The sequence below is a fragment of the Anolis carolinensis genome, chromosome 1, assembly GCF_035594765.1.
Source record: "Anolis carolinensis isolate JA03-04 chromosome 1, rAnoCar3.1.pri, whole genome shotgun sequence".
Classification (NCBI taxonomy): Eukaryota; Metazoa; Chordata; class Lepidosauria; order Squamata; family Dactyloidae; genus Anolis; species Anolis carolinensis.
This window is the reverse complement of record NC_085841.1, coordinates 99,283,848-99,301,576: the sequence shown is the minus strand read 5'-3', so window position 1 is coordinate 99,301,576 and position 17,729 is coordinate 99,283,848. Positions and strand designations below refer to the sequence as shown.

At 39.0% G+C, this 17,729-nt stretch overlaps 1 protein-coding gene across 3 annotated transcripts; it reads left to right on the top strand.

Annotated features, from left to right (window-relative positions):
• The first annotated feature begins 2,109 nt into the window (after positions 1 to 2,109).
• On the top strand, positions 2,110 to 16,854 carry ccn6 (cellular communication network factor 6). 3 transcript variants are annotated; one of them, XM_016996413.2, is made up of 5 exons: positions 2,110 to 2,844; positions 8,169 to 8,463; positions 10,186 to 10,434; positions 14,119 to 14,183; positions 14,742 to 14,905. In XM_016996413.2, the coding sequence occupies exons 1-5, from the start codon at positions 2,794 to 2,796 to the stop codon at positions 14,766 to 14,768; spliced, it is 687 nt and encodes a 228-aa protein (XP_016851902.2). In that variant the 5' UTR covers positions 2,110 to 2,793; the 3' UTR covers positions 14,769 to 14,905. The 3 variants fall into 3 exon arrangements, with proteins under 3 accessions (XP_016851902.2, XP_062836007.1, XP_062836001.1); XM_062979931.1 differs by lacking the exon at positions 14,119 to 14,183 and adding an exon at positions 15,927 to 16,854 and having other exon boundaries at positions 2,114 to 2,844; positions 14,742 to 14,935; XM_062979937.1 differs by having other exon boundaries at positions 14,119 to 14,817.
• Positions 16,855 to 17,729: the final 875 nt, after the last annotated feature.

Sequence of the window (17,729 nt, the reverse complement as noted above, 5' to 3'; positions counted from 1 at the left end):
GAGAGACTCCCTCCTGGGCACACAGAAGACTGGGCGACTTGGAAGGCATTGAACAGACTGTGCTCTGGCACCACGAGATGCAGAGCCAACCTTAAGAAATGGGGCAACAAAGTGGAGTCCATGACATGTGAGTGTGGAGAAGAGCAAACCACAGACCACCTATTACAATGCGGTCTGTATCCTGTCACATGCACTATGGAGGACCTTCTCACAGCGAAACTAGAGGCACTCCAAGTGGCCAGTTACTGGTCAAAGGACATTTAGTATCATGGCAAGTTGTTGTTTTTTTAAAATTTTGTTTGTGTTTTCAAATATATTGCAACTTGTACCCTCAATTTGCTTCTGACACGATAAATAAATAAATAAATAAATAAAGTGGTGAACAGCGAGATCTTAGTCCTAAAAAATCCCCTCTACTTTTTCGTCCATGGTGTCATTTCTGGACTGTTTGAATGTTAATGGTGGCAGCCAAGGGCAGCTGGCTCCCTGAGATGGCTCTGGCACTTTCCCCTTTCCACGGGTGGCCCTCTATATAATGTGTGAAAGAGTGCTGTCTTGTAAATCACATATAGTATTATTCTACGTTATTATTGTTGCATGCTATGATTGTAAGCGTCAAATTTATAAGCCATTTTGATTTTGGTAATATTTGCCATTTATTATATAATTTCACACACACACCCCATTCTATATTTTTTTTGCGAAAGGCAAACCATAGGGAGCAATCTCGTGTTCACTATGAATGCTTAACAACTCCCCACACTTTCAACATCTGAAACTAAGGAAGTGCTTTTGTACTTGATTTCCAACTGGTATTTCCATGGAAACAGAGAACCTGATTATCCATTCACTCACATGGGTGAAAATGAATAACATTTCATCATAGTAGTAAACGGAGGTATATTTGTGCAAAGCTGAAGGAGGAGCCAGTCTTTCTCTATTTTATATGGTTTTTAACAAATGGCACTCCATGTAAGGCAACAATATTCAAACTTTTGACACTGGACAGGCAAAAGGATGTGCCTGTTTGACAAGTTTGGCTAATGCATGTATACATGTGCATATGTATAGTAAGTGATGTGGCACACTTCACTTACTATTCATATGAGGGTGGTAGTGCTTCCATGTTTGAAAGATGGCATTGATCTCCTGTTGGTGGGAATAGCTCAGGAACATTCCACATATTTGGAAGCAGTTAGGGGATGACTTCTTGCCCTCCCAATGCCAACTTCTGGGAGGACTGACCATTTGTAAATAGTGCCTTGTCTTCTCCCTAGCAAAGGGAAAAAAAGATGGCCAGAATTGGTTTGGTGTCTTTTGTTAGTGTTGTTGTGTGCCTTGATATTGTTCCCAACCTATGGCAACTCAAATGTCATCACAGATCCAACTTATGCATAAATTCCTCTATAGAAGCAGTTTAAATTTTTGTCTGATACAGTATGCCCATACTCCCTTCAAGGTTGTGGAAACAGAGTAGTGCACGTGGTGTTGTGCATATTACAATATACATGAGCACATAGATGTACATTAGTGTGAACTGTGAATGGGTACACATCATGCATGCATGTATGTGAGCCCTCCTCCACTTGTGCATTTTGTTGCATGTTTAAAAATATTAAAGGGTGCAAGTGTGTACGGTGGGTAGCAGAATGAATTGCCATGTCTGGAGGCTTCAATAAGATGCAATTAACCCATGTTAATGGCTAGAAAATTAGTAGCAGGGGGAATTTGGAAGAGTTGAGCATCAGCATGAAAAGCTGTAGAAGTCACATGTGACTCCTTGGCTGCACCTCCTAGCCCCCTTCTAAGTAAGGCTTAAGCAATATGAATGTATGCACAAGAGTGGGTCAAAAAACTTTGTCTTCTGTGGCATAAAAACGTTAAGAATGGACATATAATAGCAGAAGTTGCTACAGATCATAGCCTGAATATCCTGTACACCAGTGGGTCCCCAGATGTTTTGGCCTTCAACTCCCAGAAATACTAACAGCTTGTAAACTGGCTGGGATTTCTGGGAGTTGTAGGCCAAAACACCTGGGGATCCACAGCTTGAGAACCACTGCCTATACAAAACTACCATTCAACATAGTCATCATCAATTTGTACACATTTGCTCCGTCGTCTAACCCAGGCATCAAAACCATTTTGGAAAAATTCAGGGTTTTGCTTCATGACCCATTATTTTAAAGCTGTTTTAACATCATTCAAGTCATTGAATCTGAAGCCCGCTAGGTTGTTTTTTTGGGCCTACCTCACAATGTCGCTCTCAGTGGCCTTTTCCTCCCTCCCTCCCTTCTCCTCATACATATGTCACCTTTCTTTCCAAGGGCTACCAGCAACAGCCAATCATTAACCTAGCAATAGCCAATGCAGTGACAGCACAAAGGGCCACTTCACCTAGCAACAGTCTTTCAGGTACAGACAGACTTATGTATATATAGATGGACCACCCCCTTCTTTGAAATATGACGGATGCGCCAGTGCTTTGGCCTTTGAAAATGTTTTGGAATTAAGACAACCATTTAAAAATAATACATGACTTCTCCCCAGTGTAATGTAGATTGTACTATGTTAACCCAGGAAAAACTTCTGGAAAAAGAGCCAGTTGAAAGACCCAGGATGAAGCCAGTTCTCTGTGAAGGATTCCAAATATGAATACGTGTGTCTTTGGGAGCGAGTAGAGGAGAGTAGGTTTGCCAGGGAGACAGAGGAGACTTTGTGCATGGAGCTGGCTTTGACACTGCTCAGCCTGTTCACTCGCTCTCTGTTTTTCACTTCTGCCTTCACAGGAACATGCAGCGGCTTCTCATCCCCGCCATCCTTCTAATTGCTTCTGCTCAACAGGTAAGTTCTTCCAGAAAGATTTCCTCTTCGGGACAAAAGTGCAAGTGAATTTGACTTCAGGGAACGTTGTGTATTTGTGAGTGAGGATCGTATAACTTGCACGTTTGACACCATTCTCTCACTTCAAGCTCCAACCATGTCCTCAGAGACCGGCTTGCCTTTTTGGTTTTCATTGACAACCTCTGGGAAATCTTTATAAACTTTGCATCTGTAGAAATATGAATTATTTTCCATCCAAAGGTACATAATTATCTTCCTCCTAATAAGAGTCTGCTTGTATTTCAAGGCATAAGATGCTTGTCCTACAAAAATAATTTTTTTGGGTATTTATTTTAAAAACATGATGTACAGTAGAGTCTCACTTATCCAAGCTAAACGGGCCGGCAGAAGCTTGGATAAGCGAATATCTTGGATAATAAGGAGGGATTAAGGAAAAGCCTATTAAACATCAAATTAGGTTATGATTTTACAAATTAAGGACCAAAACATCATGTTATACAACAAATTTGACAGAAAAAGTATTTCAATACGCAGTAATGCTACGGAGTAATTACTGTATTTACGAATTTAGCACCAAAATATCACAATGTATTGAAAACATTGACTACAAAAATGGCTTGGATTATCCAGAAGCTTGGATAAGCGAGGCTTGGATTAGTGAGACTCTACTGTACTCTGAATGATATCCCAAACACAAAAATGGGATTTATATAACATTGCTTCATATAGTAGGCTTTTAAATTAAATAGCTATTTTGCTCCCCACCTCTCAACTAAAAAAAATGTTACATTTTATTACTGATTTATATCAGAAGTATTTGACTTAATATACCTTGGCTTTAAAATATGATTGCGCAACACTTCTATTTTTTTAAATCATACATAATGTAATGGACTGAAAAAAAACATGGGTATTATGTTTGTGTGAAGTAAAAACAGGGGAAAAATAAATATTTAGGCTGTAAACAAGTAGATTTAATATATTCATGTTACAAACCTGCGGCCTCAAGAAATTTGGTAGGAAACTGAACTATTAACTGGCTGCATATTTTTGATATTACAACTTCTTGCTGTAAGTTTTAGAACAGAAATTATCTGTCTGACATCATGAGAGAGTTTTAAAACCATTCTTAGACCTTTTACATTCATATTGCATTTACAAACTGTTGGTATAACTAAGCTAGAGTAGATTGTTGTATGTTACAGTGTGAAAAATTTAAGTAATGAGATGTAAAATCATGAAACATAATATGTTAAAACATAATACAATGTGTTCTACATGCAGGTGGTAATTCACAAGACACTCTAATGCATGTGTAATCAGACATCAGAGTTCAGTAGACTTATTTCCAGTATACACCCTTGGGACATAATACAACAATACACTCCTGCAGGTTTTTTTATTGTGTCAGAAGCAACTTTAGACCATACTGCAAGTCGCTTCTGGTGTGAGAGAATTGGCTGTCTACAGAGGGACGCCGGGATGTGCTAGCTGGGAGGCTTTTCTCAAGTCCCTGCAAGCTAGAGCTGACAGATGGGAGCTCACCCCATCTCGCAGCAACCTTCAGATCAGTAGCCCAAACCTTCAGTTGAGCAGTTCAGCCAGCACAAGGGTATGACCCATTGTGTCACTGCGGCTCCTGCAGGTGGAAAGGTGCAATCCAATAGACCTGGAAGGGGCAAAAACCCACTCATCATTGCAGGCCTCTATTCTAGGAAACCACTCAGAGGTCTTTTCAAGCAATGCAGAGGACTATGGCTAGGAGTTGGACTCACTTATGACCATGATTGCACTGCTGAATTTGGTCCTTCAATGCAATCCCATGTGCACCTCTAGCATGTGTTATTGAACTCTATGAGATTTTTTGTGGTTAGATATGTGTAGGATTGCTTTTTCAATGTATAAATTAACATCTGAGGAGGGAATCTGGATTGTACCCTAAGACACTTTCTGTCTGCTGAGCTATCATACATGTTCTTCTAAAAGAATATACATAAGGAGTATTTTGTTGTTGGTTTTTCTTTGATAGGAATATTTTTCTCAGCTTGTTCTGTATTGTGGTTACTATGTTTTGTTATATTGGATATCATTCTCATTTTTTGTTTTTTTTCCCCCTTCTCTTAAAAGGGAGCTGTTTTAGGTCTCCCTTGGGAAGCAAAAGCTGGTTATAAGCAACACATGAGATTAGAATAGGAAAAAGGTCCAATATTAGCAACTCTGGGATCTTTTCCAGCACAGCTAACAGATAGCTTATTGAAAAGAGCAAAAGCAGTTTGCTCCTTGCGGAGATGTCAAAAGTTTAGCTTTTGGGAATTAGAAATGGAAAAATCAAACTCTTGGTGCTTGTAGCATATTTTCCTTGAAAGATTTGTGCATCTTGTTTTATAGGAATACCAATTTGCTGAAACTGCAAACACAGTTTTAAAAGAAATCCTCTCTTTCCAGGACTTCATTTTCTTTCCTCTCACTAATATCATTGAGGTTTTGGCTGAGATACTTCTAACTATATGCCTGGTTTTCAAATATTTGGTTTGTATGTGGTATGTATGCAGCTGGAAGTGAAAATGCACACATGCTGCTTTATGCTTCCAGATTAGTGTCTTCTGAGTAAGCTGCCCAAACCCCCCTGCTCTGGGCAATATACCCAAATGGTATGATTAAAATTTATGGAAGTATGCTGCACCTGTGAATATTTGCACGGGCAGAATAAGTATCTGTAACAACCTTTCCTGCTACTCCCACTTGAAGCTCCCTACAGAAACTGAAAAAGTGAGCTTCTTTTCCAACCTCAAAACAGCACAGTCCTCCTGCATGGAAGGACAGTTGTAGTTAAGGACAACATATATATGTAGAAAATAAAGCAATATGGGAGATGTCCTTGGCTAGGGCAGAACACATTGTTCTAGAAAACGCCTACAGTCTGCAAGGAAATCTATTTCAGTGAAAAGAAAAGAAAATAAGCATAGTTATTCACTTGGGCTAAAAGGGAATAACAGAGGCTGTAACATTTATTTTTAAAATATTATTATTCTTAGTATTTCTCATAAGATTCTTCATATCAGGGTCAAATGAAATATTAAAGAGAATTTGTATTGCCTGCAATTAATTCATTTTGACTATTGCAGTCAGATTCCCTCAGAGGTATGTTCCTTAATACTAACACTTGCACAGTAGGCCCATATCTTTCTTCAAATGACCAAATTCCAAGGCATGCTAAATTAAAGATATGCACTAAGAATAAACATATGCTATGATATCCCTTGAAAGAACACCTTTTCTAAATATATCATAGATCAGTCATCTAAAATCAAATCTGATGTTAATGTTTTGAGTCAGGATATTGTATGTATTTACTAAAGTAGATATAAGGGTAGATTTTATGAGATATGGGACTCACAGTGAGTAGTGTCGGAAGTCATGGGTGGTAGATTCATGGGTGGGGGGGGTAGGAGGGGAAAGATTGGATAGAATATTGCAGTGTATTAGTTTGGGGGAACAACATACCTGTATTAGATGTATTTGTTTATAGATGTTACTCCTTTTTAAATTTTGTATCCCATTAACTTCAATCAATAAAAATATTTTTTAAAGTATGTATCCTAAGGTGATCCCATGAATGGTCTTCCCTGTGTAATTAAAAAAAAACTTGTATGGTTAGGCTCATAAAGTCATTTGATCACAGCCAAGTGAAATATTTTTTTAAAAAACACATGAATCAATCTGTAGTCGAATTCAAACGAAGCTTCTCTGCAGCAGTGTGAACATTTGTCAGTGCCAGGAAAGCTGAAACTGGACCTGAGGTGGGGCGCAGGCTTCTTAGGCTGGATCTACACTGCCCTATATCTCAGTATTAAATTCCAGATTATTTGCTTTGAACTGGATTATATGTCTACACTGCCAGATAATCCAGGATAAGCAAGTAATCTGGGATCAGATCCTGGGACATAGGGCAGTGTAGATCCAACCTTACTCCATCCCTTTCATCTGGATGTTTCTTTTTGTTGGCTTAGTGATTTCACATTTGCCATCGTAGTCTCTTGATTGTTGGGGGTGCTTTGAATGTGATTTTCCTGCTTCTTGGCAGGGGATAGGGCTGGATGGCCCACGAGGTCTCTTCCAACTCTAGGATTCTATTATTGGCTCAGCTGTACCAGAAGCTGCAAGGGAATAACTACTGATGTAGCAGACTCAATGGCTGCTCCTGGGTCCACTCTGTATCTATGACAGTGTAATAAATAGTCTAAAAGACTAACAGGCAGCCTGCTTATTAATATTCTGAGATTCCAAAACTTAAGAGTATTTAAGTGGAATGTTGATGCTCACTCTGCCTGTTTGAACCTACTATAATCCCTACGTTGGAAGTCCAGAAGACCAGATATTGATAACAGGGATTTCCAAACAGATGCAGATTAGCTCACAAGCAGCAAGGAACCCTCAGTTCTCCAGTCTAAAGAGGTAAGGGTGAGGAATTATATTTCTTTCCTATGATGTGTGCTTGCCAGCAGAATAGATGCTGCTGGTAGAAAGGATTACTTCTTCCTCTTGGAATTCCCTTGTTACATCTCCTTCAGAGGATTGAGAAAAAAAAGGAAGTCCTGTTTCATTGAAAGGATGCTTTGTATTTATTAGATTTGTTTATATATATGTTTATCTATATGAGCCCCCAATGGTGCAGTAGGTTAAACCGTTGAGCTGCTGAACTTGCTGACCAAAAGGTTGGTGGTTTGAATCTGGGGGGCTGGGTGAGCTCCCGCTGTTAGCCCCAGCTTCTGCCAATCTAGCAGAATGTGAGATGCAAATGTGAGTAGATCAATAGGTACCACTCTAGCAGGAAGATAACGGGGCTCTTTGCAGTCATGCCAGCCACATGATCTTGGAAATGTCTATGGACAACATCGGCTCTTCAGCTTAGAAATGGAGATGAGCACCAAACCCCAGAGTCGGACATGATTAGACTTAATATCAGGCGAAAACCTTTACTTATGTTGGAGTTACTGTACTGCTGAAATATCACAATAAATCTGCTAACATTAGAATTAATTTTAAAGGGCTTGTTAATTGGGGTGGGCTGTGTTTCTAATTTCCAGGTAGGACTTCGATAAAATCACACCTCTTTTATATATATGTCTTGCATTGTACACTATTGTGGCCTGCAGTTGTCTCTTGTGCTTAGGGCACTACCAGATATCATTGTACTACAAATCCCTGACCTTGTGACTGATGGGTGTTCACAATATGTGACAAATCAAAGATTTCCTTCTTCTATTTTATACTGTTGCCATTGGAATTTTTTCAGGTCTCAGATAAGTCCACCTATGTGACAGTTTTCTTGCAGGGTTCAAAGCAACAGACAACAGCAGGGAAAGCCTGAAGGAGAAGTCACAGTAAACCGTGAGGTTCATCAGCGCAGAGAAGTATGCCAGTGGCCCTGCAGATGCCCGCGTGCACCGACCTGTAGTCCTGGAGTAAGCCTGGTGAAAGATGGCTGTGGATGCTGCAAGATGTGTGCCAAGCAGCCAGGACAAACCTGCAATGAAGCTGAAGTCTGTGATCCTCACAAAGGACTATACTGTGACTACTCAGCAGATAAGCCCCGCTATGAAAGAGGGGTGTGTGCATGTAAGTATGGCCTCCTACCTGTATTTTCTATAAAATGTGCAATGATTGTTTAGGGACGAAAGTTTCCAGTCTGTAACAACATTAGTTATTTCCCGCTCAAGCTTGGATCTGTATCCAGAATGGAAGGTCTAAATCCAGATGATAGACTAGACTTGCTGAATCAATGGGAACTCAACAAATCAACTCAACTCATTGATGTTAATTATAGACTAAGTGTCCCTAATTACAAATAACAACAATAACAAGTTGTAGTTGTTGACAGGCAACTTGAAGTGGAGAACTCAAAGAGGCTTATAGCAGTTAAAGCAAACATAGTTAAAATCACTCCACTTAAAATATTCACACAAAGACCATTTCTCCTAAATAATCCAGTTTCAATGCCTTGCCAAAATAAAATAAAAAAACCTTCATATGGGTGGAGAAAGAATTGGCCATACTCTAAGAATCAATGTGGGCTGAATTATTTTAACATTTATCCTTGATTGTGTTTCACATTTCACAGCCAGAAGTATATTTCTGGACTGAAATCTACAAATTTTTAGAGATTTTGGCTTCCAAAGAGAGATTTTGTGCAGTGCTCAGTGCTATAGTCTTTTTTAAAAAGTTGTTTGACAAAAGCAAACAATGTATGCAACAACTGGAGCACTACTATTAGATCTTGTGGCCACATCCATTCAATATATTCGTACAGGAAAAAGTAGTAGGTTCAAAACAGAGCCTTAATATTATGCAGAATCAAGACAGGAGATTTTGTATTATGTGTCATAAAAAGGCAACAAATGGTTAGTTATTCCATTAGTCAACTGGGACTATATTATTACTTTCAGAGGTTTTGTCTTAGATGTCCAAACAGGCTGAACTTGTGTTCTGCACACCTTAATTTTGGGAGTACATTAAAAAAAACATTTTCTGATTTGTTTCAAACAGCAAAATGTCTTGGGTCAGCTCTGATCCAAAATACTAAATTTAACGTGGTGAGGGGGCTTGCGTGTTCCAATGAACCTGCGGGCACAACCACGGGAGTCACACACTCCCAGGAGTAGCCACAGGGGAGGATCCAGACCAAGAACAATCCGAAGACCCAAAGACCTCAACGGCGGAGCAGGTGGAGGATAACATGGTACATGTTACAACGGCTGTGAAGTCGGAAGAAGGCTGCAATAGACTGAGAAGCCACTCTCGTTGTGTTAACCACACCACTGCTGGGACCTCAATTTGTGAAGACTGTGTGTTGACCGGCCGTGCACAGACCTCCACACATTAAAAAAAAATCACGCACAGGCGTCTTCCAAGAAATGGAGGACCATCATCCTCGAACTACGAGGGATCACCTAAGTAAGTAAGTAAGTAAGGTAGTGGAGAATGGAAAATAAATACTTGATGTTTTTATTGGATAATTGTTTTATTGCTGTGTTTTGATATTTGATTGTTTTATCGGGCAAGGCCCCATGTAAGGCGCCCCGAATCCCTTCGGGGAGATGGGGCGGGGTATAAAAATAAAGTTGTTATTATTATTATTATTATTATTATTATTGCTTCTGAATGTGTTCTTCAATAGATGTACCAACCCATTTTGAATACTCTAAAATGCCCAGATACTGCAAGTATTTGTGATATTAACAAGTGTCATCTAGGAAATATCTAACTATATTATAGTTTTGAAACAAAAATCTGACAGGTATCTACCCAGGCTTACTTATTTTTCTTCTTTCCTGTTTTCAGATATGATTGCTGTAGGCTGTGAGATCAATGGTATGCACTATATCAATGGCCAAGACTTCCAGCCAACTCCACTGTATAAGTGTTTGTGTGTTAATGGTGCAATTGGGTGTACCCCCGTATTCATCTCAAAGCCAGCACCTAATGAATGCGCCACACCAAAGCACAGGAAGAACACTGGGCATTCACACTTCAAATGTGTTTCAGGACAACAAAAGCAGCAGCAATCAATAGATTACAGACTAATGCCGGGTGAGCAAGGCTAGATCTGCATTATATATTATTCATAATTTGACTGCATCTTTTTTTAAAAAGTCCTTGTAATATAAGAGTGAGTTAGAATGATTACCACTTTCCATGAATAATATAAATTCCTAGTACTTGTCCATGAGTTTAATTTAACAAATTCTAACTTAAGGAGGCCAAACATTTCCCTATGAATGCAGGTGAATATATATATATATTCAGTTGTTTTACAGAAAAATAGTATGCATATTGGATCTACTGAAGTGCATATTAAGCTTGAGGGAATACATGCTCCTGTGGCAGCCAGATAAACTGTTAAAAAAGTATGTGTCAGATTCACAGTGAGGCTTTCCATCCTTGCCTATTACGGGCCTTTTCAAGGAAGAGTCCTGTTATATTTTTTTGCCTAATAATAATAATAATAATCCCAGGTGACAGCAGGATTGAGGAGAAACAACTAGAAAAGCTGGCATGATATGAGGATTTAAAGATCGAATTGCAAAGACTGTGGCACAAGCCAGTCAAGGTGGTCCCAGTGGTGATAGGCACACTGGGTGCAGTGCCTAAAGGCCTTGGCCTGCACTTCAACACAATCGGCGCTGACAAAATTACCATCTGCCATCTGCAGAAGGCCACCTTACTGGGATCTGCACGCATTATTCGCCGATACATCACACAGCTCTAGACACTAGGGAAGTGTCTGGCGTGTGATCCAGTACAACAGCCAGCAGAGTGTCTGTTGTGGACTCATCTTGTTGTGTTTCAAATAATAATAATAATAACAACAACAACAACAACAACAACAACAACAACAACAATAATTTATTTCTTGCCTGCTTCTCCACACTGCTCGAAGTGGGTTATAGCATTACTAAAACATAAACAAACACAAATACATCATCATTTTAAAACACTCCATAAAATACACATATTAAAACATACCTCCATAAAATACGTATCAAATACACATTACAAAAACTAGGCATGCAGTGCAATTTAAAATTCATCATTAAAACTGTCTGGGTAGGCCTGCTAGAGGAGATAGGTCTTCACTTGTATCTTAAATTCCAACCAGTTTTGGAGCTCTACCAGCAGGTTGTTCCACAGTTGTGGAGTGGCCGATGAAAAGGTCCTTTGGGTGGTGGTTGCCAGTTGGGTTTTGGCTAGTTGGAGTAATTGCTCCCAAGAGGACCTAAGTGTGCCGGGCAGATTGTACAGGAGAAGGTGATCCTGCCCTATGCCTATGCATGATCTCTCCCAGCAGTTTTTACCTGTGGCTACATCTTCACACCTTATGCTTTTCCAGTTTAAGGACAACTACCAGAGGCTTTTCACCACAATGAGTAGCTTCCCTTCAATCTTCCTCTTCAATAGTATATCTCCATTATATTTTTCCTCCTTTCTTCATATGAGTGGTATTCTGACCCCTGAGCTAACTCTCATGTGCTTTATCATTGGGAAGAACATGAGTTTGAAACTCACAACGAAAGGTTTAACAGTAAACAAAAAGTAATTTAATTGTATTGAAGATCAGTACCCTAACTCCTCCCAGGTCTTGACTACTTCTGAAGAGATTGTCTTTCTAACCTCTTTATCCTGCCCTTTATCTAGCTTTGTCTTTTGTTAACACCTCCTGTTAAGTCTCCTTTCTTCCTTAAACTGCTGACTTGGATCCTTGATGCTTTAAGCTTGCTTCTCCAAGTTTTGAACTTATTTCTTCAATCTTTAACTTCTTAAACTTTGACTTAGTTTCCTAAACCTTAGACTTCTTAAACTGAGTCTCCTCAGCATGGAAGGTTTACAGCCTCTAAGCTCCTAGGCACCTTTAGACTAACTAACTGTGACCGCAAAGGAATTGCTGAGGAGGACTGCAATCCCTGCCTCTTGGGGGGGGGGGGTTGGTTCTTAAAGGGACAGGATCTAATAAGGTTCCTTCCCACAGAAAACTATACAAAAAGGAACCGAAACTATTTTAACTAAGGGGACAACTGGGGCTTAACAAAGAAAACAGCAAAAGCCTCTGTGGGGCATGTCAAGTGGACAAGAATTACTGGATTTGGTTGGTCATCTCCTACGCAAATACATATACATGCATAAAGTGATAGAAAGCTAGACATAAACCAAATACTTCATTAAGTACTTAAGGTGTTAATAAAGATATGTGATTCTTTTCAATTTTCTCATGTATCAACATGTAAAACATGCTTTATATAACAGGGAGTTTACAGAGTATGTTCCTCTTTTATTCTGAGATGTAAGCATTCCTAGTTAATGTCCAATTGGAAATGATGGATGTACATTCCTAAGAAATGCCAGGTAGATACTGAGGTCCACCATCTCATTAGAGTCCGATACAAGTCAGAGTGCTATTTATTGAAATGCATATTTGAATACTGCAGAGTGATATTTTAACTCATACAGACTTTTAGAAATATATATACAGTAGAGTCTCACTTATCCAACACTCACTTATCCAACGTTCTGGATTATCCAACGCATTTTTGTAGTCAATGTTTTCAATATATCGTGATATTTTGGTGCTAAATTCGTAAATACAGTAATTACTACATAGCATTACTGCATATTGAACTACTTTTTCTTTTCATGTTGTGTAACATGATGTTTTGGTGCTTAATTTGTAAAATCATAAACTAATTTGATGTTTAATAGGCTTTTCCATAATGTCTCCTTATTATCCAACATATTCACTTATCCAACGTTCTGCCGGCCTGTTTATGTTGCATAAGTGAGACTCTACTGTATATATATATATTCATGTTGGAAATGAAATGAGCTAGCATGGTATGCAGTTCAGATAGCCACACATACATTGAATGACCTCGGGAAGTCACACGCACTCACTTTAGAAGAAGGTAGTACAAATCTCCTCTTAATAGTACCTTTTCCCTAAGATTGGGTCTCTATAAGTGGCAGTTGCCTCGAAGTCATGTAACAGTGCAGTGGTTCTCAACCTGTGGGTCCTCAGATGATTTGGCTTTCAACTCCCAGAACACCTAACAGCTGGTAAACTGGCTGGGATTTCTGGGAGTTGTAGGCCAAAACACCTGGGGACCCACAGGTTGAGAACCACTGCTGCAATACCTGGCTGCAATAAAATGAGATTCCATGTCATTCCATCTAGTTTATATGTTTATAATCTTTTATAATCTTTTATAATCAGGTTTTTTAGTTACCTTGAAGATACTGTTAGAAGGATATTCACTAAACTTCTGATTCCAAGCAGAATGTCTCATTTAATAATGTAAGATTTCAGAAAGAAAAGACACAGTTGGAGACAGGAAAAAGCAGTCACATGGTGTTACTTAAAATATTTTTTTACCCTAGAAATCAGTAATTTTAAAAAAATCATAAATTAAGTAGCAACATAGCAAAACTTGAGTAAGGGCAGATTAAATGTAAAGTTTTATAATAGCCCTACTTAGATGAAAATGCCCTGAACTTGCATAATGATCTAAGCAGCTTGTTATTGGTACTTAATTAATGCATGATTTGCATGAAGTGTGACAATTTATTGTTTAAATTATCTTGCCCAATACCAAGCCTTATTTTAATATTTTTCTACCTCTCCTGCTTCCTTCATGCACTGTCCTAGTTATCAGTGTAATAAATATAAACATATATTTATATATACAAATAAACAGCTTTGTAACCCTGCTTTATTTATTTCAGATCTGTGCCAGTTTTTAAAATTTGCTTCCTGCACTGAGATTTTAAAGCTGCTGCTTACTGCCCAGGTACCCTCATATTTCTGCTCTGTCCTCTAAACTGTGCATGTTTCAAATCTGACCAGGAATTGCTATATGGAAACTTACAATGCAGGGTTTAATACATAGTATTAGTACTCAGAATGTTCTGGAAATGGAATATGGAAAAATGATCTTCAACTTCAATCCTTTTAAAAATGCAGGAAAAAAATCTGTACATGTGCAGGGCTAGAGGTCTCTAATCCATTTTTACATTAGCTGCACAATACAGGATATTATATAGGAATTATCTGCAAAATATATATTTTCTGCAGAAACCTTTAGGTATAAAATCAGTGTAAACTATGAAACATGCCAGTCTTCTGAGGTGTCAAATGCCTGTAAACATATATGGAACTGGAGATGGCACAAATCCAATGAATAATTCTGCAAACTTCTGCCTCATTATTCTAACTTCAGAACAAAACAACATATTTATTTTGTCCACTATCTTGTTTTGTCTGACGTATTAATGAGCACACTCAGAAGTTTAGTGGCCTTTGGTATTTTTGGACATAATTCAACATGTGATATATTTCTGTTTCCTAGCTTTCAGAAGCATACCACTTGTTTTGAAGAAGAAGTGCCTAGTACAAGCAACTCCATGGACACCTTGTTCTCGAACCTGTGGGATAGGTATATCTGATCGAGTGACCAATGAAAACCGTAAATGTGAAATGAGGAAAGAAAAAAGACTGTGTTACATTCAACCATGCAGAGCAAATTTTTCAACAACAGTAAAGGTAAATTGTAGTGTAGAAAATCATGTTCTCTTCTGGCACATAATACAAATTTACAGAACTGTTGATTTTAAAAGAACAACTATGTGTGTGTTGTGGAGGGTGGTGAGGAATATTGCTATGCAGTTGTGGAAGTCTGGGTGTATTATTGAACCTGAATTTTAGGACTACGAAGGCAGTAATAAGAGCTCATCCCTTAGAAAGCTGTGGGTCTTTTCCGACAGCATTTGTGCCTGGCATGAAAACAATAGCTAACCAGTTTTCTCTTCTGGTTGTGCATTTCTTCTCTGCACAACTGGAAAATGAGAGGAGATTCTTTCAGTGGTGGTCTATGATATCTAAATCAAATGGCTACACTCCCTAAAAGAGCGCCAGAAAATCTAGTGACATAGGTAAAGTGTGGAGATGAATTTTAGACATCACTGATATATTCCCATCTTGATGACGTTACAAGACTTTGGCTAGTGGTAGGAAACCCAGTTGCTGGAGACCTAAATGTGTAGGTTAAATTGCTATCGTATACAAGGCTGAAATTTTATCTTATATTAGCTGTAACAGCAACTAAAGGTGGACCTGAATGCCACTACATTTATATATGTAATAGAGTATGACCTCTGTATCTAGCATCCTGTTTCATTTACCTATGTCCGACAAACTACATAATCTAAGCATTTTCTCCTGTATGGCATTATGGCAGGATTGCACAACCTGTGGCCCTCGTTGTTTTGCACTTCAGCTCCCAGAATTCCTGATCATTGGACTGGCTGAGTAGGGCTTCTGGGAGTTGGAGTCCCAAGCACTTGGAGCCACAGGTTGTACAAGCCTGTTCTATGGGATTCCTAGGGCAGAAGTCCTTCATTACAATAGGGTTTGCTATTATCCCATTTCACATATCCACGGAAATCCAGAAATGTATTCCTCACGGATATCAGGGGTTATATTGTATAATAAATGTCATTTGGAAGAAATCATGACCATTTTTTTCTAATTTAAGATTCCTAAAGGAAAAACATGTCAGCCTACATTTCAGCTTCCCAAAGCAGAGAAACTAGCCTTTTCTGGATGCATAAGCAGACAAAGTTACAAGCCAATCTTTTGTGGAATCTGCCTGGACAAGAGATGCTGTATACCCAACAAGTCTATAATGATTACAGTACAGTTTGACTGCTCCAAGGAAGGCACCTTTAAATGGAAGATGATGTGGATTACATCTTGTGTTTGTCAGAAGATATGCCATGATCCCAAAAATATGTTTTCTGAACTCAAACTTTTATAGATAATATGGATGGCAGTATGGGATGAAAAGCGATCAAATATCCCTATGAACTTCAGTGGCAAAACCAGTGAATACATTGATTTTACAATCAAAACATTTTTGCCCCTTTTAAAATGCACATTATTGTAAAAAGAAGTGGAATGCGCTGTATATTCAAGTTAAAAGGCAGTTGTATTTATCAATGTGTCATATACATTTAAGATCAGCGATATAATTGTTGAATATTTTCTATAATTGAAGCCAAGTATGTAGCCTTCTTGGTAGATCTTTTTGTGTTTATATGCCTTTGGTAATTATTCCTTTGATAATTTCTGATACGTGCTCTGAATCCCATTTGGGAGAAAAGTGAGATATAAATCAAAGAAATAAATGTTTTTTCTCATCAGTTAAAAGGACAAAACAAAGCAATTGTGTAATTTATCTTGCCATTTTTCTTATTGTTCTGATGAGAATTTCCTGTGTAATCTGCTTTAAAGAGTTTTGGAAATAATGAACTGGATCAAAATGTCTGTAGTAAATAAATCCAATGAGCTAGCTGCTTATGTAGATGAGTGGGATGTGGCAGGATTTTTATGTTTCTCCTCTTTTTTGTAGCTTCTTATGCACCAAAATCTTCTTGCAGAGAATAAAACCCTTCTAGTTAAAATCATGTTGTCTCCCTCAATATTTCTAGATGTGATTTCTGTGCCAACAGAAGTTACAGTGTAACTGAAATCTCAGTGTAATTCAAGTCAAATTTAATAGCACAATATATCTGAGCTTCAGTATGTTCTGAGTATAGAGTAATGGCTATATCAGTCACTCATTCTATTTAGAATTAGTGCTGTTATTATGCTGTCAAGCTCCAAGCGGGACGCTGGTCATCTGATATCTAACAGTCTGGGAAATGTTGTAAACAATGCTGTACAGTGCTCCCTCGCTAATGCGCGGTTTGGGTTCAGCAGATTCGCTATTTTGCGGAAATCTATTTATTTACCCACCCATTGCTATTTTTAATAGTTAATTGGCCTTTCTCCCCTTTCAAGCTACTCACTTCTGGGTTCGCCCCGCCCATTTTCCGGCTCCCGTGCGTGAGAAATGACTCGTCTGAGTGCTCGCGCTACCCCCAGCGCCACCTCAGACCGAGGCACGAGCACTTTGGGGTGTGTGGGAGGCTCCTACCCTCACTTCTAGGTTTGCCCCAGCGGCAGCCATTTTTGTGTGCGTGATTTCAGGGTCTTGCGAGAGTGACCCGTGCCTCGGAGGCGTGGCTTGCGCATGGGGTGCTCTCGCGACACTCTGAAATTGCGTGCCCAAAAATGGCCGCCGCCGGGGCGAACCTGTAGAGGGTGCAGCGAACCCGGGCAGAGCAGCCTTCCTTCTCTCTTCCCTGGCTGCAGTAGCAGAGGCAGCCAGGGCAACATGGCAGACACAAAGCAAGGGGCCCACCGGCACTGGTAAGAAAGGCTTCACTCTCCTCGGGGCTTGCAAGAGGAGAAAGGCCACTTAATTATTAAAATAATGTTTAAATATTAAAATAAA

Bases quoted from the DNA above. Each gene is read 5' to 3' on its own strand.
- ccn6 (XM_062979931.1), top strand. From the start codon at position 2,794: ATGCAGCGGCTTCTCATCCCCGCCATCCTTCTAATTGCTTCTGCTCAA. The intron at 2,845-8,168 runs GTAAGTTCTTCC...CCTATGTGACAG, and splicing joins TAATTGCTTCTGCTCAACAG to TTTTCTTGCAGGGTTCAAAG. The intron at 10,435-14,741 runs GTGAGCAAGGCT...TCTGTTTCCTAG, and splicing joins AGATTACAGACTAATGCCGG to CTTTCAGAAGCATACCACTT.